This window comes from Paroedura picta, chromosome 1 (assembly GCF_049243985.1).
Source record: "Paroedura picta isolate Pp20150507F chromosome 1, Ppicta_v3.0, whole genome shotgun sequence".
In the NCBI taxonomy this organism is placed as follows: domain Eukaryota; kingdom Metazoa; phylum Chordata; class Lepidosauria; order Squamata; family Gekkonidae; genus Paroedura; species Paroedura picta.
The window spans coordinates 204,481,048-204,502,715 of NC_135369.1; the positions used below are offsets into that span (position 1 = coordinate 204,481,048).

Below are 21,668 nucleotides of genomic sequence, written 5' to 3' on the forward strand. Positions count from 1 at the left end.
AGGGCCTTAGCTAAGTTCCTACTCCTGTTATATTGTTGTTTAAGATCACTGAAATTGTATTATTTAGATTATTGTTGTTGTATTGGTTTATGTTATATATTAATTTGTTCCATGTATCCCCCCATGTTGTATGTAAACCGCCTTGAGCCATATGGAAGGGCGGTATAGAAATCAAATAAAGTAAGTAAAGTAAAACAAACAAACAAATAAATGTTTATCCAATTCTCTCTTGAAGCTGCCTATGCTTGAAGCTGCCACTCTTCTTGCAGCCTTCTCAGTAATGACTCCAAAACTCACAGACTCTCTCCCTAGGGAGATTTGCCTGTCCTCTTTCATTGCCATCTTCTGCCAGCGGGTGTAGACTCTTTTTGTTTGATTCAAGTGGGTCGCCATGCTGGTCTGAAGTAGCACAACAAAATCTGTGTCCAGTAGCACCTTTAAAGACGGACAAAGATTTATTCAGGGCGTGAGCTTTCGTGTGCATGCACACTTCCTCAGACATGCACCCGAAAGCTCACACCATGAATAAATCTATATTGGTCTTGAAGGTGCCATTGGACTCAAATTTTGTTGTACTCTTTTTGTTTGTTTGTTTCACTTGCCGTTCCTCCTTCTTTCCCAGCTTATAATTGTTTTTATTTTAAGTTATGCTTTTAGCTTGGTTTAGTGATGGGCTTGCTGGTTCGTTTTAATGGCTTTTAAGAAGAGATTTTAATTTGCTAGCTGCCTTAGCATTCCTGTGGGTGCAATAAGATGAGATAAAATTGTAGCAAACAAATAAAGCCATCAAGTCACAGCTGATTTCTGGGGACTCTGTAGGCAAGAAATGTTCAGCGATAGTTTGCCATTCCTGCCTTCACATCCTGCACAGTGGATGCACAGTGCATGTGACGGTACTCAGAAATAGCCCTTCCCTGGATGGCTTATGCCAGGCTGATCTTGTCAGATATCATAAGCTGAGCAGGGTCAGCAGTCCTTGGGGAAAATGATCTGTGTGATTTGGAGATCACATGTAACTTTGGGAGATTTCCAGACACCTCCAGGAGGTTGGCCAACCTGGCATGCCGTGAGAATATATTTTTCCCCAAGTTGGAAATGGCTGCCAGGGCAAGGGGAAGCCTGGAAAGAAAGGAATCCTTGTGCAGACTGTGTACAGTCCTCCGCTAAGGATGCCAGCCTCCAGGTGGAATTACAGCTCATCTCCAAGCTACAGAGATCAGTATCTCTGGAGGAAATGGTAGCTTTGAAGGGTAGACTTTGTGGCAATGGACACCATCCTCTCCTGTTTGTATATCTGAATCCTTTTACTTGCAACACCCTTCCTCCAGCCATCTTCTGCCGGTGGGACTCTGAAAACAAATTCTGGGAGGGGGGAAATGGGAGGAGCCAATGGGGGAAGTGCAGCAGAATCAGCTCTTCCCTCTCATTCCTTTGCAGACCGGACAGATGAGCAGAAAGCCACTCTGGCCTCCTGACACCTCTCTGGGGTAGTTAACCCCCCTCCAACTGGAGTATCCAATCCGGGACTCTGGAGTAATCCGGAGATCACCAGTAACCCTGTTTGAGAAGGACTATCTCAGAGGGATAGTCAGGCTGTGGTGCAGAGCAAACCCATCCGGTTTGTTTCTTGCTTTGAAAACCCCACAGCCTTGCCGTAAGTCAGCTGCAACTTGACAACACTTTCCGCCACTACTCCGAAGTACTATCAGGACCTTTTTGGGGGGGCTTTCCCAAGTCCTGAGCAGAGAATTGGTGGAAATCGGTGGAAACCTTTAAGTACTTGTGACTTTTCTTTAATAGCAGCAACAACGAACCTCTTATCTCTCAAAGTAGTGAGTGCTAAACATAATCCTCAAAGCAAAATATGTTGGAGTTCAGAAGATGCTTAGAGCAGTGGTCCCCAACCCCGGGTCCGGGGACCGACACCGGTCCGTCGCGTAGTCGGTACCAGGCCGTGGCTCCTCCCTGTTCTCCTCCCCGGCTGCTGCATCGGGGCTGCCCTGCCATTCTGCCACCAGCTCATCTTTGGTGCTCTCCGGCGGCCGCCATAGCTGGGGCTCCCCCTCAGCATGGCACTGTGGAGCTGCTGCTGGCAGTGCACCCCAGCGGGCAGCAGGAAGTCAGGGATGCTGGTGGGAAAGCAAGTGGAGCAGGGGCTCAGGCGGTGGCGTCCCTCGGCAAAAGACTGCCCCCCCCCGGCCTCAGTAAAATTGTCAAGCATTGACCGGTCCCTGGTGATAAAAAGGTTGGAGATCACTGGCTTAGAGAACAATTAGCATTGTTTGTCTGTTGTAGCCGTTCTCCTCTTGAGGAAGCCAAATCTTGCTTTTGAGCACCGCAAAAGACAAACAGCCAAGGGCATTTCTCTTCACTGATATATGCCTCGCATTGCACACACACACACCCTGAATAAATTCTCATTCATTTTACTGTGTTTTTTCCCCTGGTGTGTTTTGCTGAAGCCTCCAATTTAGATAAAATAAACAGTCTGGTTTGCCCGGCACAATTCAAACATCTACGATATAGCCCGAGAATAAATTTCAAAACACTGAAACAAGGCGGCTTTTTTATTTGGTCAATTAGTAAGCTAACCCGGCTAGTCAGATAGGGTATCTTATGTACGTGTTCATGAGGCAGCCAGCCTGGTCTATCATCTGAGAACTAACAAGACATGCTGTACCATAGAAGTGAGATTTACAACAGTTTATCTTCTGGTGCTCTCAGGGGCTGCATGTTTCAGCTTTGATAAGTGGGCTCATTAGTGGACTCGAAATGTTGCAATAGTACTTACTTAGAGCACTTAAGGCGTGAATAAGCTTTTAGATGCTGCCTTTTTTGCCCTTGAACACTCCGGCAGTTTTGATTGCTGTTTGTGGAGTCACATGTCTTTCTGGTCAGAACTTCATGTATTAGCAAGAGTGAAAGAGCACGATGTAATTAGAATCCCGTAAAAGCTTGAAAATGGAAGATTAGAAGAGAAACAATTATGGAAGGAAGTAAGCCAAAAACTGGGGGCCTTTTCGCACAGGGATCTTTGTTGCAAATTGTTTGCGGAATGAAAAATCGCCATTTAAAATAGTGGAATTCGTCGTTATGCATACCTGCCTTTGTAGTGGAATCAGTTGCGTTTTTTAGCGTTTCCCACAGGCTTCCGGTCTCGGCAGAAATCGCTAGAAAGGAAGCGCTATTGCCAAGCTCGTCCCGCCCCTGGCCGTCAAGCAGCCAATGGGCAGCCGTTAGCATGCTCCCAAACAGCCCCTTTCCCTTTAAGAAAGGTTTTTAAAAAAAAAAACGACCCATAGCAACGAATCTAGGTAGATTCGTTGCTACGGAGAGACCCATCCAGCTGCCTAATGTGAGCTGTCGTTTGATTGTATGATCGTTTGCACACTGCCTCGAGTGATAAACCCCCCCCCCCCTCTCACGGGCCTGATTTTCGGCTGGATTTATTTGTAAAAAATAAAGGGACTTTATTTCAGCAAACGGGCTTTTCAGTGGTTTGTGCTTAGTGACTAAAGGTGAAGGACTGAAGCCAGGGAAGCCTCTAAACAGAAAGAGGCTCGCTGGTGCGTTTATCCCCGCTCGCTTGGAGAAAAAAAAATGGCGATCGCTTCGCCGGAAGTTTGGAGGAGAGAGCCAGGGGGAGGGACTTTGAAGAACCAGCAACAATGGTAACGCACAGGTCTTTAGCGCTACTGTTGCAGATTGGTTGCAGGAGTGTATCGCTATCCGGAGGGTGAATCCACTTTTCTGGATTCCCCTGAAAGCGCCACAACGAAGCGCTTTTTGCTGATTGGTTTCAGGATTGTTGCAGATTGTCTACGACGTCGTGGGTTATGGCAAATTAGTAGCGTTTCCAAATAGCAACCATTGTGCTACTTTGAAGCCGTGCGAAATGGCCCTGGCTGTTACCCTTGCTTCTCTTGCAAGCACAGACTCAGGTGTGATTACACGGAGTGTTTATGAACATTCTAGCAGCTGAGAAAGCAAGCTGCCTTTGGTAGGAGGGAAAATTACACTAGTTTTAGCGGGACAGATCCAAGCGCTCTGCTGAGCAATTTAAATAGTTCTTCCATTGGAGGAAGTATCCTCAGAAGATGGTTGAAGCCACCCCAGGGGCCCGAAGGACTCTTTTAGATACTTGCAAATTGTTGACTTTGTGTCCTATTTTTCAGACAGGCTTTTGCCTACCTCTTTTCCACACTGTTTCCCTGCTTAATTTTCATGCCTCTGGGACTGAAGACAATTATGTTTTGCTAGGCAACAAAGGGCACTGAGTGGTTTGCAGATTGGGGAGACAGTCAGCTGAGAATGAGATTAAGCATGACATCAAAAACCTGTTTGGGTGGAACAGAATTTGAATCCAGTAGATCAGCAGATTTTTCCCAGTTATAACCTTTCATGATTCAAAGCTTACTTCATCAGCTACAAATGAGGTTGATGACCCATTAGCCTAATCCAGGGTGTAGTCTCCATGGTGCTTTTTACCCACTCCCAGCTTGAATAAATCCCTCTTGTCTACACTGAATGTGATTTCAAATTTGATTTTGGGTGCTTTACATTTTCCCTCTGCAACATGCGTGATTGATCCAGAGTGATCTTACCTTTCCCCCGTGATATCCAGAAGTGGATATAAGCCTTAGTATTTGAACGCCATTAGTAAGTGTGCAGAGTTCTGCTTTTTCCAAATTAACTTCCTTCTCCATGCCTCGTAGCAAAGCAGTCTTCCCTGATTGGTTGCAAGCCTTCTCTTAAAGCCCTAACTTCTCTCAGCAGATATTTGCCTCTTGGATTCATTTCCCCCTCCTCTGCTGTCTCCAATACTCCCCGCCCCTTGTTCAAGAAAAGAAAAAGGCTCCTGCTGCACTTGGCTTCCCTCCCTGCTCTTAGCTTCCCAATCAAGTACAGGACACTTTCTGTTTCAATGGGGGGGGGGAATAGAGGAAGACCCAAGTTCAAATCTGAATTCAGCAGGATCTACAACATTAAAAAAGTAAGTGTAGAATCAGCCCAGGTCAGAACCTACAGCTAGATTTGAGACCAGTAGCACCATAGAGAACAACAAGAGTTTCAGAATGTGAGCATTAGAGAATCAGACCTCACTTCATCAGATACGAAATGTGGATGCACATTGAGGATCCCTTATATCTGGGTCAGAAAATATAATGAGATTGTAGCACCCTAGAGAGTTTTCAGAGCATGAACTTTTGAAAATCAAAACACCCTTCTTCAATTATAAGAAAGATGCAAGTAGATCAGAAGGTAGTAAAAGTTTGTACCAGTGCAAGATTGTTCTTTTTTTTCCCTTTAATTTTTAAAATTAAGAACAGCTTTCCATATACATCAAAATAACAAATAGGTAGTCCGTACAAGATTCCAAAATTTACAAGAATGAAACAATGTTTTAAAAGCATATTTAAGAACAAGTCCAGCCCTAGTTAGATACATTCCTATCATCAAAATCTAATGGATTAATACATTCTCCATTCTTAACACAGTGGATACCCTATCAAATCTCTCTGCATTTTTATTCTTCTGATATAGTGTCAATTTAATCAAGGTATGTGTTTCTTTAACCATATTGCCCCAAGTATTCAAACTGAGTGATTTCTTAATCTTCCAAACTTTAGCTGTTAACCTATGGGGGACCACAGATAGACATACCTCTTTTCAGTTCAGGAAGATAGTTTAATAAAACTGTTTCTGGTTTCATATGACTCTTTTTTCCTAAACTTATCAACATGATTTTTTTTCTCCCAATAGATCTTAGCTCTAATACAATCCTACCACATATGGCAAAAATTTGTCCTTCTTCTCTTCAAAACCAACATCTACTTTCCTCTGCTTTCAGTTCAAACCATTTTTGTATTTTATGAGCGAGACTTGATGCTACATGTATACCATCTTTGAAAAGTTTTCTGTACATTTTAAACTTGTTGTAAAATTTAAACCTTTTATGAAAATAGAATGCCGCTTCCGTTTGTCCAAAATATCACCGTTTTCTCATTCCATTTAATCTGGCAATCTTCTTAATTTTTTTGTAGTATTATTGGGTAAATTGTACATGTGCAAAGCTTTTGTGATATAATCAAGTCTTCAAATTCAGTCACTTGTCACCTGTGGAAGATTGTTATTGTTTTTATGAGGCTGATGGCTTTCTACTCAATATGGCTGAACATGATGCCTTCCTGAGATGTTTCAACATACTTCACAAAGAAACAAGATGTCACATCCTTATCCATTGTTGTTTCTCTATATATTTGTGAAATAGCCTAGGGGGTGGCACGTGTCCGGCTGTCCAAGTTAGAATAGGGCCAATCAGGGTGCTGCCAGCTTTGCCCTGATTGGCCCTGCCCCTGCAGCTCCCGCCCTCCATCCCTGGACTCTAGCTTCTTTGGTCTCAGACGTGCCTCAGTGCCTAGAGCCAGCAGCAGGTAAGGGGAGAGGGCCCTGGTCAAAGGGTCATAGTGGAGGCCTTGCTAACGAGGGCCTCTTGGCCTGCTAGGCTGGGCCTGCTGAAGAGGGCCTCCTGGCCTGCTGCCTGCCTGCTAAGGAGCTCTGTCCTGGGCCTGTTAACGAGCTGCCCAACCTTCTCCCACCCCACTTGATCCAGCTGTGAGCTGCAGCCCAAAGCCATCTTAAGCTGCCTGGCCAGGGGCCAGGGGAGGGGGCTCTTTCAAGGCCCATTCTTAGGAATGAGCTTTGAAGCTAGTGCTATAATAATTGTCACTGTGGTATTTTACTTGAACTGTGAGACAGATACAAGCCAACGTTCTTGAAGCATTATAAAGGGTCCCAAATAGATTACTGTTCTTGCATGCTGTTTTGTTTCTATAAGGTTACGTTCTTGAATCCGCTTGCCCAGTTATACCTACAGCCACACGAGTCCACCAGCGTCAATGTTGTATTTGTCCTTCAGAAAAAAATCATTCAGAAATTACTTACCTTAGGCTCATGTTTCTGGGAAACAAGCAGACAAAGAGCCAGCCCTATCATTTCATTGTGGTTAATGTTGCCTCATTGCCAGCCAGCATAAGGCTGTAATATCAGAGGCAGGACACACCGGTTTAATCGTTTGTTAAGCAAATAATAGATCATAATAATGCACCAATAAGTTATTATATGAAGTGTAGTCAGTAAAATGTGTTTGATCGGCTACTGCTGGAAATGGATGTTGGGCTGTGACTGATTATGCACAGGCCAGTAAAGGCAGACCGGCACCTTCATGCCAGTGGAGCTAATCCCCGCTTATGCATGACACCGGGACAGAACCTATAAAATGGGTAAATAAAATCATATTGGTGTCCTTCCTTCCCTCTCCAGAAGATCCCACCACTGAATACATGGAGAAAAAAAATTGAAAACGGAGCATGGCGTATTGATTGCTTTATTCTTTTTATTGTGTTTTAAACTGAATTTTGTTATGAATTGATCCAAGGCCGTTTGCAGAGAGTGGTGGTCTACAAATGTAATAAATACCAATTATAATAGTAATGTTGGAATATGCAAGATCTGCAGTACACACGATTAAGCAGAATATAATGTCTTGTAGGGGAGTCAGAGGAGATATCTGTTTATCTTAGTTAGATTGGGAACTTCCTGATTATTTTCAGACTAGAAAGAGAGCCCGCTGTAACAAAGACAGCGGGTGCTAGCGGGGCGCAGCAGTGTCGCGGCGCAGTGGGGCCGGGGCGGGCAGGGAGCGGTGGCTGAAGTGGCGCTGAGTGGCGGGCAGCGGGTTGCAGCCTACCTGAGGGCCTGTATGGGTCTGTCGGCAGTGGAGGTCTGGCGGGGCGGGCGAGGTGCGTATGGCGTGCGGGTTGGGGCTTGTTGCCGGCGGAGGCCAGTTGGGGGGTGGCAGTGTTAGCGCGGGGCGGCGGCCAGGAGTGCGTTGGCGGGTGCGTGTAGGCACCTCCTGGAGGTGCCTTGAAGCGCGGGGTGGCGGCAGGTGGCGGTGGGGCGACGGGCGCTCGGCCGGCGGCATGGTGAGGGCGGCGGGGAGATGGCTGTTCGGCGGCGTGTGCAGGAATGGCGGCGGCGAGCATCGGGTGAGATTCGTCAGTCCAGCGGCAAGGGACCAATTGTGAGCCGCATGCAGCACGGCTCGTGATTGGTCCTTTGCCGCCGGACTGACAATCAGAGGGTCCAATCGGCAGGCGCAAAGCGCCTGCCAATTGGGCCCTCCGATTGTCAGTCATGAGTAAGGGGGCCTATCGGCACCCTTCCTCATCACGGACAGGGCCCTCCTTAGGTGCCCTTACCCGATTATATAATCCGCTCCGCAGGAGCAGTTAAAGATAGTCTCCTCCAAGTGTCCTGATTGGCTCTTTGGAGGCTTACTGCCTTTTTGAGTCCTCTTCTTCCTTGCTTGCCTCCAGAACAGTTGTACAACAGAAGAATGATTGCAGACAACAGCTGGCTAGATAGTTAAGTCTCTTCTCTCTCTCTCTCTCTCCATTGTTATCTTGTTTCATAATTAAAACTATTTTATTCTTTATGCAACCTGATGGTTCGCTGTGTCAGAACCAAGCCTGTCTTTGCCATTTGCCCTCAGTTAACATCTGTTATGCCACACATCTCACTCTCTCATTTATGGCTGGTTCTGTTCTCTGTCTGAGCTTTTATGTTGGCCAGATGCTCTGCCATGCCACAGCTGTTTTGGAAGGTTGTTACAAGAAAAAAAAAACCCTCTACATCAGACTGTGTTCTTATAATAGTGGATAGGAAGCAAGAGTGCACTTCTTGCTTTATTGTGCCACTTATGATTTCAGGCAAACTATTACAACCTATTCTAGATAAATATTCAAACCTGTCAACAAGGGAAATAAAGTGATGGAGGAAGCCATACAACTATCTATATTGCTAAAAATTGTGCTGCTGACATTAATATACGCAGCACCATTAAATGGTAAATAAGTACTTTTATACAGCTTTTTGATGATCTGGTTGGATTTTGGGATCTGATAGAACAGTGGTCCCCAACCTTTTTATCACCGGGGACCGGTCAACGTTTGACAATTTTACTGAGGCCCAGGGGAGGTAGTCTTTTGCTAAGGGACGTCACCGCCGCTGCATTTGCTGGCAGGGGCTCATGGGAATTGTAGTCCATGGATATCTGGAGGACCGCAGTTTGACTACCCCTGGAATAAGTCATAACATGTTCATCTTGATGGGTCACAAAGTGTACAAAACCTGTTGCAGGGCCTTTCAAAAAGAACTTTTGTGGGTTTTTGTCGCAAGAATTGTTGAAGAATTTTACTGCGCTGATTGCTGGTCATGTTGTTCACCACCCCAAGATGACAACCACTGAGAGGGCATCTGTACAAAAGGGCATCGGTAAAATCAAAGGAAAATATGCCAGATGCTTGATAATAGTACTTGGAGGGGGCATCATTTGGGCATGGAATTGGGGTCGCTGTAGGAAGACAGATTGTTGTGAATCTCTTCCATTGTGCAGGGGGTTGGACTAGATGACCCTGGAGGCCCCTGACAACTCTGTGATTCTATGCAGAGAGAACTATGCAATAACTATGTGAGAATGTAAAACTTCCCATATTTCCTTTATTCTAACCTTAACTCTGCCTTCATTTTAGGGATAATCAAGCATCTGCTATGGGGTTGATGTTTAAATCCTCAGGGGTGTACCAGTAGCATCAATCTCAACGCAAACTTCCAGTATGCAGTTTCCAGTAGGGAGCGGAGGTTTGAATAGCCCCTCTCCATGGTCTGCTTGAAATGCTTGTGCTATTTTGAAATCCTTCTTCAATCTCTGATTTGGGGGGAAGGGAGGAAGTTTTAAAATTCACCGACACTGTCTCCCTTAAATTTAACAAAGTCCACAGACATAATTAGGAGTCACAAACCAGATTTGCTCGAATTGCATAATATCCTAATATCTCAATTTCCAGCCATAAAAATGCTGACATTTAACAATTTGGACTTTCAAGGTACTGTTAAACAAATACTGAATTATTGGGACAGATTAAGGCCTTTTATCAGTCCTAAAAAGGCAGTACGGGGGTATTATGTATCCTGCTTTTAGGGAATGGAAAGAGAGTACAAAGGGGAAATGTTAATATTTCTCCATGTCTGATAAATATAAATGCTTCCTGTCATTTCAGCCCTTGATGCAGCTTTGTGCTGATTCTAGACGTTTTTAGTGGATATTCCCTGTTCATAGTTAATTCTAGAACTTTTACATTTTAAAAAAAAAAAGCAAAATACAAACCAACCCCCCTCAATAGACCTTAAAGGATGAGAGTAAGAATATCAGTGAGAGCATTTTAAAGGGAATGAATTTGAGGGACTATGTTTTTGCTCTTTCCTGCAGCAGTTAGCAATTTTCTAGCCTTAATAAATATGAAGAAGAAGAAGAAGAAGAAGAAGAGTTGGTTCTTATATTCCGCTTTTCCCTACCCGAAGGAGGCTCAAAGCGACTTACAGTCGCCTTCCCTTTCCTCACCCCACAACAGACACAGAGAAACATGAGCCTAAGGTAATAATAATAATAATAATAATAATAATAATAATAATAATAATAATAATAATAATAATAATAATAATAATAATAATAATAATAAAGTTCCTGCTCTATACCCAGTGGTATTTCTAGGAGTTTGGTAGTCCCCACTGTTATGTATGTAGACTCAATAGTGCTGCTACTGTCCCTAATGCAAATGAAGGATTGTAACTCAGCCAATTTCATGAACATATGGGCCAATGTCTGCTACCGCTAAGGACCAATCAGGTTCTTTGGCAGGCAACCCAACCTGTGCATACGTCTGTGTTGTTCCTACATTCCCTGTTCAGCATTGTTGGTGTTGGTTGGTGCTACTTGAAATAAAAGAGCTGTAGTCTCTGAAGAACTTTGAACTTCATATCTACCAAACCAGCCGACTTAATACCCACATAGAGGCTGGCAGCCTTAGGTGCACTGCATTAACTATTTAAAGAACTCTCCCCTATAGGGAAAAAAAATATCCACTAACTGGGAGAGGAGGAAGGCATAAACAAAGAGTTAAACACATGAACATGAAAGACTGGTGAAGATATTGGCTTGCAAAAAAAAAAAAATCAACTCGCATAAAAACTCACTTATTTTCAGAACGCGAGAAGACAAAAAAGAAATCCGATTATACTCTATGCAAAACCAGAAAATCTTTGAACGTTTTCTTACTCTGCTTTCACAAATGCACCTGAAAATGATTTGAAGAAAACCTAGCCTCCATGTGCATACAACTGGCGGTTTTACTCTGTAGTGCTGGCTAAATAAGCATATTATTAATCTGAGAGAGCCCATGCTGGTAGGCCTTGAAATAGGACTATTCAGGAGTTAAAAAGATCAACAAAAACAGTAGCTGTTTCTAATGTGCGCGGAGGGGGGGGGGAATTTTCAGTTTTGGCAAGTATTCAGAAGGGGAAGGGGGAAGGTTCAGTCAATAAATCATAATACTGGACTGCATTAATTTTTTTCCCTATCCTAATCACACCCCACAAAATGTTAACTGTGACATGTGCAATACAAAACATACGGCATGAAAAAGTCCCTTTGAAAAGATCGGGTCTTTCTAGCTACAAATACAATGAGAACGTTCAGGAATCCAGAAATCACAGTAACATAATCTTACTTGAAACTGAACTGGAAAGTATAAGAATGTGAAAAATGATCGTTCTATTTCTTTGGCACAGGCCGAGTGGCTTCTTATTCTGATTAGTTTAAGGATACACAAGGTACTTGTATTTCCAGCATAAAATATGGAAAAGCTGGGTGAAATTATAATACAAAGAACAGGATGAATACTTCATTGGTACAATTTGGACAAACCCAGCAGAGCTATATCCAGCATGCGCTCACCCAATACACTGAATAAGTGCTTAGAAAATTGATGTGAGTATGCTGATAATACATCTTTTTCAGATTTCATGGAGAATGGCAGATGCCTTTGTGTTCAAGAGATAGTGTAATATAAGCCTCTGCTGAGTGGGAGGTAATAAAATTTAACATACTATGGCCACAATCCAACATAGAGTTGAACACACTGAAACCAGTGTGCTCGAAGACTTGGTTGCGTCCAGGCAGCACCAAACCTACTTTATTAAAATTGCACAAATTTAGGACCAATGCCTTAAAGAGCATGAGAATTGCATGTATTGTTTTAAAAGAATACCAGATGCTTTAATAGCTGGTGGCTTTCTTGTCCTAAGTTAAGCTGCACATAACCCAATCCTATATATAAGCCAGGGGCCATCCTTAGGGGTGGGAAAATTGGGCAGACCCCCAGGGCACCAGGCTGAATTGCAGGGCATCAGCTCAGAGGCTGGTTGTCAGTTAACCATGACAAGCGGCAATTAATTTACACATCTTCCATAACTTGGCAGAATGACTGGAAAATGTGATAACTTTCCCCACAACTTTGAACACTTTGTCATTTGTTCAGTGGGTGTTCTGCAGTAAAGAATAAGTCCTGTAATACTGCTAGCCTGAGGCCTGGCTTAAGGATTCACAGGGCCTGTAAGCACCAGAGCCAGTTTGTGGGGCCTTAGCAGAAAACAGCTGGCACTGTGGGGGGGGGGGGGTGGGCCGGCACTGCAGGGGGGGGGGGGCTCCCTTCCCAGGGATAGCTGGAACTTTGGAAGCAGCTGACAGCTTCACTTTGCTGAAAACCCTTTTCGACCCTTGCTGGGATGAGCAAGCGCAAAGCCACAATATCAAGGGGGACCTTCACACTTATCTGGCTTGTGGTCTTCACACATGCACTGTAAGTGATGCACATGCTCAGTTACTAGTAGAGCATGTGTAGTGCCCTTTTTCATTCTTGGAGTTCACAAGCCACATAAATATGAATATCCCTTAATAATCACATTGTGAAGGTCCCATAACCATACAGCACTATGGGGACCCTGGACCCACGGTGCCCATGGCACATCTACTAGGAGGATAAAGTGCTTCTGGCTAGCCTACACTTCCCACCAGGTTCCCTTTCCTCGGCCTGCCCTGGAAAAGAAAATGCTCTTGCATTGGGAAGTCAAGGTGTTAATCCTTAACACTATTTCACTCCCTTATATATTTGGGAAACAGCCTCCTGGGAGGAGACTGTCCGGGGCCCTGTCTGTCCAGGTCCACCCTGATTGGCCCTCCCCCTCCAGCTCCCACCCTCCCTCCTTGCCTGCTAGAAGCCTTGTGGCCGCGGCCTCCATTGTCACCCATGTGGAGAGAGGCAGCGACAGGGCTTTGCGGCCCACAGGTATGCTCCTGCTGGGAGGGAGCTGGGGGGGGGAGTTTGCAACCTCCTTGCGGGCTGCAAAGCCCAGTCGCCATGGCTGGGGGGAGGCTTTCCACTCCCTTTAGCCCACTTTGCGGGCCAAAGGGAGCCGCGGCCACCCTCTCATGCCCTCCTGCCCGCTGCCCCTATCAAAGCCCATTTTTAAAATGCCAGTCTTGACCCCCTCTGTTCCTTGTTCCCTCCCTCGAACTGCCAGTAAAATCTGACCAGACTGGGTTAGCCTGGGCCATCCAGGTCAATATGACGGTATTACATCAAATATTGTTGTGTGAATGGTTTGGAGAGATGCAGAGTCCTGACTGGCAGAAACTGCTTCTGAGTTATCAAGGAAACTCAGGGTTCGTATATGCATAATGCAAACGTGATGTTTTCCCATGCAACAAGATTCCATGCATCACTTCCTTAGCTCTATGTTCTCCAACAGAGATTTAGTCTGTTCTAGACTTATGTCTGATAGAGCAGATCATGGGAAAGATGTGTGAACGAGACCTTGGGATACTTGTGGGTGTGAACGAGACCTTGGGGTACTTGTGGATTGTAAGATAAACATGAGCAGGCAGTGTGATGCAGCAGTAAAAAAGGTAAATGCCATTTTGGGCATTACATCAAAATCACAAGATGTCATAGTCCCATTGTATATGGCACTGGTCAGACCACACCTGGAGTACTGTGTGCAGTTCTGGAGGCCTCACTTCAAGAAGGACATAGATAAAATTGAAAGGGTACAGAGGAGAGAAATAATAATTATTATTATTTCGATTTATTTCCCGCCACTCCCAAATGGTTCGTGGCGGGTTACAGTGTCTTAAAACCCCATTTAAACTCCCATTAAAAGACTTAAAAATATCACAGCATGGCGGCATAAATAATAAAATCCCCTTCCTACTCCCCTTCCTAAAAAAAACTTCTAAACTTCTAAAGTAGTCCCTGTGGGTGCCATGGCACCCACTACATGTGTTCTGCAACGGACATGGCCAGGTGGGGCTTTTGCTCTGGAGCAAGTCATACAATTGGTCATCGGTGATTCGATTGGCAGCAGCTGCCAGCACAGCACAGGGATCCTTACTGGGTGACTGCTGGATGGCTGATAAGATGGCGGCGGCAGAGGAACTCTAAGTGATCCCTTGAAGACCTTGCTTGTTTGTTTTTTCCCCCTGGCTGCCTGATTTATCACTGAAATATTGAACAGTTGTTTGCTAATTGAGGGAATTTTCTCTACCAGGTCTTTTCTCTGGGCTTTGAAGTAGCAGACTGTGTGACTGTGGCCATTTTGTGGTTAGCTCCACCTCCTGCCGCTGCCATTTTGTGGCAGCCCTTTTGTCGTTGTCCCCAACGCACTGTCTTCAAATTCCAAAATTGCCCACAGTCTCAAAAAGATTGGAGACTCTACTATAGAGATTAGTTACCCAGGAGAAAAAGCAGAAAAAGATGAGTTACCCTGGTGAAAAAGCAGGGAAAGGCTAGTTACCCTGGAGAAAAAGGTGATTTTGCAGGAAAGGGCAGCTTGGGGGCAGGACGGGTGTGTGTGTATTTAATGACTGCATACACCATTGGGGTGGCTCCTTTTTGCAGATTTCATGTATTCCAGACTTCACTCCCAAATTTCTATGAACTTTCCAGGGTGAGGAGAAGATTATGAACTCTGTGTGTGAAACATCTGTGCAGTTAAGCATCATGGGAGCTAGCTGAATCAGAGCCCTAGCTTTTACAGGCGTCTCTGGCACTTTTGAGGAAGGGATGCGAATCTCCTGAAAACTAGCTAGTGAGGACATGTCTCGAGTCCACCTTTGGCATCCCGAATCTAGGGGCGGATAAAAGATGTTGACTCAAATCCTTCCCTATCCTTTTAATAAGAAGGCTGTCTAGAGCGAACGCTGGCAGGGGCTCATGGCAATTGTGGTCCATGGACATCTGGAGGGCCGCAGTTTGACTACCCCTGTCTAGGGGGATCACTATGAACAGAAGACAGCATTGTTGTATGACTTTTCAGGCACTCCAAATTCTGGGGTGTGGAAAGCCACAAATTCTGTTTTTGGCAAACAATACAGATGACCACAAGCAGAGTTGGCTGGCTGTGTGATTTGTCTCTTTGCTTTGTCTTGTATTTAGTGGAGGCTTGGAATCCAGGGCTGCTAGGGTTGCCAATCTCCTGGTGTGGCCGGGAGGCGTGAAATTGGAAATGAACTTAGAAATCTCAGTTATCCTGGAGGTTCCTGGAGGCTCCGTGGTATCACATTTCTGCTGAGCTCCCAGTTTCCTCGATCTCAAACTCTGCCCTTCCTGGAGTTGCCAGCCTCCAGGTAGGGCGTGGAGATCTCTCAGAATTACAGCTGGTCTCCAGACAATGGAGATCAGTACCTCTGCTTTGGAGGGGGAGCTCTATGGCATTATATCTGCTGAGCATTATATCTACCCCTCCAGACACCACCTTCCTTAGGCTCTGCACTTCAAGCTTTGGGAATTTCCCAGCGCAATGTTGGCATCCTTAGGGTTGCCCAAGCAATAACCCCCTTTGGCAATTTCCCAAGTTGGAGTTGGCAGTCTTAAATTGCCTGGAATGAATGTATCTAGCTTGGAAAGAGAGAGGTGGTTTAGCCAGAGTCAAAGTCCTGAGCAGTTCTCAGCCCATGCTAGGAATGCAGAGCAATATTTGGACCCACCTCTGTGAATGCATTTGTAGTGTTCATCATCATCATCATCACCATAAGAGGGTGGAAAGGGCAGCATTAAAAAGTTTTAATACTAATGAGAAGAGGAAAGGTGTGGTAGCAGGACTGGAAAACCAAGAAGCAGTGCTGGTTTATTGAACCAGCTTCTCCTCTGGTCTAAGGCAGGCTTTCTCACCCAGGGTTTTGTGAAACGGGTTTCTTGACTATCCTCGAAGGGTTTCCTGAATGGGTTAATTAATTTTTTATAAATCTTTTTTAAAAATGTCAACATTTATTGAGCTTATATGGTCATGTTAACCCCTCCCAAAATGGCTAATGATGAGCCTGGAGGGGTGGGAAGGGGAGGGGCCCCAAGGTGGGCGTGTGCACAGCTATGCTTCCCAACCAGATCACACCACTACTGGGGATTCTCGTAGCCTGAAGAATGTTTCAGGGGCTTCTCAATGGTAAAAAAGTTGAGAAAGGCTGCTCTAAGATATTTGAAGAACTGCATGAATTTGAAACATATCCCAGCACTCTAACATATGGCTCTTTTCCCACCCTAAAATTTCAAGTAGTTCTGACCAGACCGCTAGAAGGGATATACTGGGAAATTAGCCTTCAGTCACAGTACTAGAAAGAGCCTCGTGTGGCGCAGAGTGGTAAGGCAGCCATCTGAAAGCTTTGCCCATGAGGCTGGGAGTTCCATCCCAGCAGCCGGCTCAAGGTTGACTCAGCCTTCCATCCTTCCGAGGTTGGTAAAATGAGTACCCAGCTTGCTGGGGGGTAAACGGTAATGACTGGGGAAGGGAATGGCAAACCACCCCATATTGAGTCTGCCATGAAAACGCTAGAGGGCGTCACCTCAAGGGTCAGACATCACTTGGTCCTTGCACAGGGGATACCTTTGCCTTTACCTTTACAGTACTACAATTGTGAACTGCGGGCTGTTGAATATCCCCCCACAATTGTTTGCAATCTAGATGTGAATGCCAAGTTTTTGCCTCTAATTCAGGAAAGCATGCCACAATTCCTTATAAATGACGCACCATTTTAAGTGGCAAAGGTAAGGGCTTTTGCTGCTGCAGCTGCCAAAATGTGGTTAGCGAAACAGACAATCCTAGATTGGGTAGTGACATCAGAGGTTGGTAATCTTTTAATGCTTATCTTCCAGAATTCTCTTGATTAACAGTATTGTTGCCTGGAATGTTTATGTTCTTCCAAAGTGTTCTTCTTCCCTATTGCAATGATTTTTGATGGATGTGTAAAAAGACCACCTTCCTATGGGCACCAAGCAGCTCCCTATTCTTCTGTGTTTACAGCTGCAGCAAGCTTCTGAGGTCTCTCAGATGAGAGGAGCCAGAGTTATTTCTGCAGAGGATATTCTTTTCTTGATGCGGAAAGATAAGGTACGGCCATAAAGTGTACATCCCATATTCTGTAGGTCAGTGGTCCCCAACCTTTTTATCACCGGGGACCGGTCAACGCTTGACAATTTTACTGAAGCCCGGGGGGGGGGTAGTCTTTCTCTGAGGGACGTTGCGGCCGCTGCCTGAGCCCCTGCTCCACTTGCTTTCCCGCTGGAGCCCCTGACTTCCCGCTGCCCCCTGGGGCCATTGTCAGCAGCAGCTGTGCAGTGCCACGCCAAGGGGTAGCCCCAGCCATGGCGGCCGCTGGAGAGCATCAAAGGTGATCCAGCGGCAGAGTGGCAGGGCAGCCCCCGAGGCAACAGCCAGGGTGGAGGACGAGGAGGAGCCGCGGCCCGGTACCGACTGATCTACGGACCGGTCCGGTCCCCGGACGGGGGGTTGGGGACCACTGTTGTAGGTTATGTAACCAACTCAACTTCTGCAAGTTATATAATCCTAGTTTTTTTTTAAAGTCAACTATCATCAAAAACACTGTTTTGTTAGAACTACTTCTTCAGCTTCTGATTCTTCATGCTACAGATTTACTATTAATGTCTCCTCCCACACTATCCAGCCTGCCAGTTGTGATCTGCCTTTCCAGCCCTGCTCTCGGTGCTTTCAGAGGTGACACAGGTGGAATGTGCTGACAGAGAAGATCCGGGCACTGCACAGTCCCATAGGGTCTGTAAAACGGAGCTCTCCCACCAAACTTTTGGCTGGCGTCAGTGAGCTGATAACATCTACTGGGCCCTCCAGATCTCCCCGCCCCCCAATCTGATATGCCCACTGCATACATCACAAGGCAGTCTTCAGTCCAGCCAAGTAATGGTTATGTGTTAAATGGTTAACAGTTTAAATGTTCAGTAAAGTTGATGCAAGTTACGAGTTTCATTTTTGGAATGTATTGTATCTCATATTACACTGGAGCATGTACATTAAGCTATGCTGTGAACCGCCCTGAGCCACAAGGGAGGGCGGTATAAAAATGAAATGAATAAATAAGCTAGATCCTTTTCTGGTTTGGCACATTGCCTCTGGAATGCCTTCCCTCTTCAGACTCACCTGGCCCCCGCTTTGTTTGCTTTTAGGCACCAGACCAAAGCACAATGTTTCCCAGAGGTTTTTAGTTAGGGGCTTTGTCTTAACCACCTTTATTAATGATCTGTTTCTGGTGTGAGGTCTGTTCTGTGGATAGTTTTATGCTGTTTATGTTCAGAGTTCTCAGACCCCACACCTCGGGGAGAAGAGCCACAGCTTTGGTGCCCCTCCCCACAGCACTTTTTTGCTGGTCGTTGGGAGGACTTACCTGGGCTGAGGCCTAGGCCTTTGTCAGCAGCAAGACCAGAAGTGATTATTTTGCTGGCTGTGTGTAGATGCCCTAGGGCAGTGGTCCCCAACCCGCGGGCTGCGGCCCGGTGCCGGGCCGAAAAGGCCTCGGTGCCGGGCCGCAGCTCCTTCTTCCCTCCCCCCCGAAGCGAGAAGCTCGCCAGGCCGCGAGCAAATCGGCCGCCAAAGCAACCAAGAGAAGCTTGCCGAGCCGCAAGCTAATCGGCCGCTTTAGCTCGCGGCCCGGAGGGGCCGGGAGGGAGAGCCGAGGCCGCCGGCATGGCGGCAGCGCAAACGTGCCTGCGCGGACTGCCGTGCACGCGCATTTGCGCTGGGGCTGCCGCGCGTGCGCAGGCCCCCGGGCCGCCCTCTCCTTCCAATACGACGCAGCGGTCCGCAGCAAGAGAAAGCTTGCGGACCGCTGCTCTAGGGCAGTGGTCCGCAACTTTTTCAAGCTGCGGACTGGTGGGGGGGAGGGCAATCCTGGCGCCGCGCATGCGCAGCTGCCCATGTGCAAACGCTCATGTGTGGCAGGTCTGCGCATGCACGTTTGTGCCATGTGCAGCTGCAAACGCACATTCATGGCAATTTCACGCATGTGCACATGCTCGTCGGGTCCACGCATGCACATTTGTGCCATGCGCGGCCGCAAACACACATGTAAAGCACACGCATGTGCGAAACTGCCGTACATGCATGCGCAGACCTGCTGTGCATGCGCCTTTGCGCCGGTGGTCGTGCTTCCCTCTCCCCCCCTCCCACAGAAAGAAGCTTGCCGGGCCGCAAGCTAATTGGCCGCTTTGGCAGTCGATTTGCTTGCGGTCTGGGAAGTTTCTCACTGCAGGGGGGGCGGGGAGAGGGAGCTGCGGCCTGGTGACAAGGCCTTCGTGGCCCAGCACCGGTCTGCGGCCCAGTACTTGGGGACCATTGCTCTAGGGTTTGGGTAAACTCTGGTAAAAACAGCTTCTGCTGTAGAGTTTCTGCCCAACTACCAGAGCATTCCCATGTTACCGGTGATGCGTTGACGTCACTTCCAGTGTCTGCCAGAAATGATGTCTAAACATCATAGGAGAAAGAGGCCTAGACCTAAGTTTACTTCTGGTAATTTCCCACACTCACTTGCCACCTGTTGCTTGGCAATCCTGTTTGGGTCCAGTGGACATAAACATATATTGCGAGCTAACTTGAGTTCCTCAAGGGAGAAAGGTGGTTAATAAACATTTTATTTTAAATAAATAATAAAAGGGCTTGTTTTCTGTGGCTTTTGTATTATTGTAATCTTTTCATTGTACACTGCCTTGAACAGAAGCCTAAATGAACAGCATAGAAATATTCCAAATAAATAATGTGCATGCATTTGTTTCATTTGCTGTTCTTTCAGGGATCCCTCTTTCCTGTCCTGTTTTTAATTGGTCTTTTTATGTATACATTTTATTGGTATATGAGTATATTTTAGCTTGGTTTGAATTGTTTGATTGCGTTTTTGTTGGTTCTAATGGTATTTAAGATGAGTTTTTATGATGTATGTTTTACATTTATTACCTGTCTTGATCCTGAGGAGTGCAGAGCGCCAAATAAAAAGACAAATGTTAAATCTTAAATCTTAGTCTGGAAGACAGACTTCATTTTCTGAAAGTTTATTGAGCATATTCTGGTCTGACATATCTAACTCTTGTTAGAAACCATCTAGACTAGCCGGTGTCCAAACTGTGGCTTTCCAGATGCCTATGGACTACAGTTACCATGAGCCAGTATGGCATGGGATTATTTTCCATCAAATGATTTATTTATAGAAGGCAGTTAAAGCCTAATAAACAGAAAACAGAAATGAAGCTGCCAGTGGCTGCTGCTGGACCTGTCAATCACAGTCCCAACTTCTAGAGAGCCAGACTGGTGTAGTGGTTAATGGTGGCAGCTACTAATATGGAGAGCTGGGTTTCATTCTCCACTCCTCCTACATACAGCCAGCTGGGTGACCGTGGGCTAGTCACAGCCCTGTTAGAGCTGTTGATACAGAGTAGTTTCTCTCAAAGGTTCATTTATAAGCCGCTTTGTGTAGTGGCTTTGGGTAGTGAAAAGCAAGGTATAAAAACCAACTCTTTTTCTATTGGTTATAAGAAGGGAAAGGCAGAACAGTAGGGATTCCCTCATTTGCTAGAACAAAGAGAAGACATGTTTGTTTCCATACTCATGTTTTATCTTCTCCTGCCTGACTTGGTACTATCTGCACTCACATTATTTTTCTGCTCTCGATCCTGCTAAATTCTGATCAGTCTGAACCTGGATCTTGCAACAGATGTGCAGCATTCTTTTTTCCTGACTCAAAACAGCTTTCACTCAGATGCTGTCTTCTGCACTTGAATTGTCGCAATTGTCAGTCTCCTCTCTCTTTCCTGCTTGATCGGGGGGGGGGGAGGCCATGTACACTTTGACCTCCCTAACAGGCCAGCTCTGAAGCTAGAGTACAGGGGGGGAAGTGGGGGTTATTTGATGCTTCATCTGGCTTTGAAGGAGCAGGAGGCTGGAGAGGGCTTTATTTCCAGTCTTTTGTCCCCCAACTCAAGCTGGGGGAGGGGGAAGTACTGAAGGAGGAACATGAGGCGGCTTGTTGATTTTTGTTTTCCTGACCGGATCTGTAGCCAGAGTGAACGGGGGAGGGAGGAAGTGGAGGCTGCAACCTCAGTGAGAACCATGGAGGCACAGCTGGACAAGGAGGAGGAGGGAGGGAAAGAAAGTCAGAACCAGAAAATGTCTGTACATGGAAGTATAGGCTGTTGGTTTTTGCTTTTCTCAAATTAAGAGGATAATCTCCACTCTCAGATATCCCAGGGAGAAGGTGGTGTGACTCTAGAGTGGAGCCAGAACGTTGCAGATGGAATAATAAAGTCAATTGACATCAGACTGGATCAGGTGCAAAATGCTTTTTTAAAGTCAAGCTGAAAGAGGATAAAAAGCCCAGTGCAGATAAGACCCTAGAAAGTCTAGAGAAGGGTGGTCAAACT

At 45.9% G+C, this 21,668-nt stretch overlaps 1 protein-coding gene across 6 annotated transcripts in view; it reads left to right on the forward strand.

Moving 5' to 3' along the window:
* SUPT3H (SPT3 homolog, SAGA and STAGA complex component) overlaps positions 1–21,668 on the forward strand; it is a 370,690-nt gene that overhangs the window by 231,937 nt on the left and 117,085 nt on the right. For 5 of the 6 annotated variants that reach the window (XM_077317634.1, XM_077317617.1, XM_077317625.1 and 2 more), the window contains one exon: positions 17,254–17,340. The exons of the other annotated variant lie outside the window; for it this stretch is intronic. In XM_077317634.1, the coding sequence (XP_077173749.1) occupies positions 17,254–17,340 (87 nt within the window). The remainder of the gene's footprint in view (positions 1–17,253; positions 17,341–21,668) is intronic. 6 annotated transcript variants of the gene reach the window in all.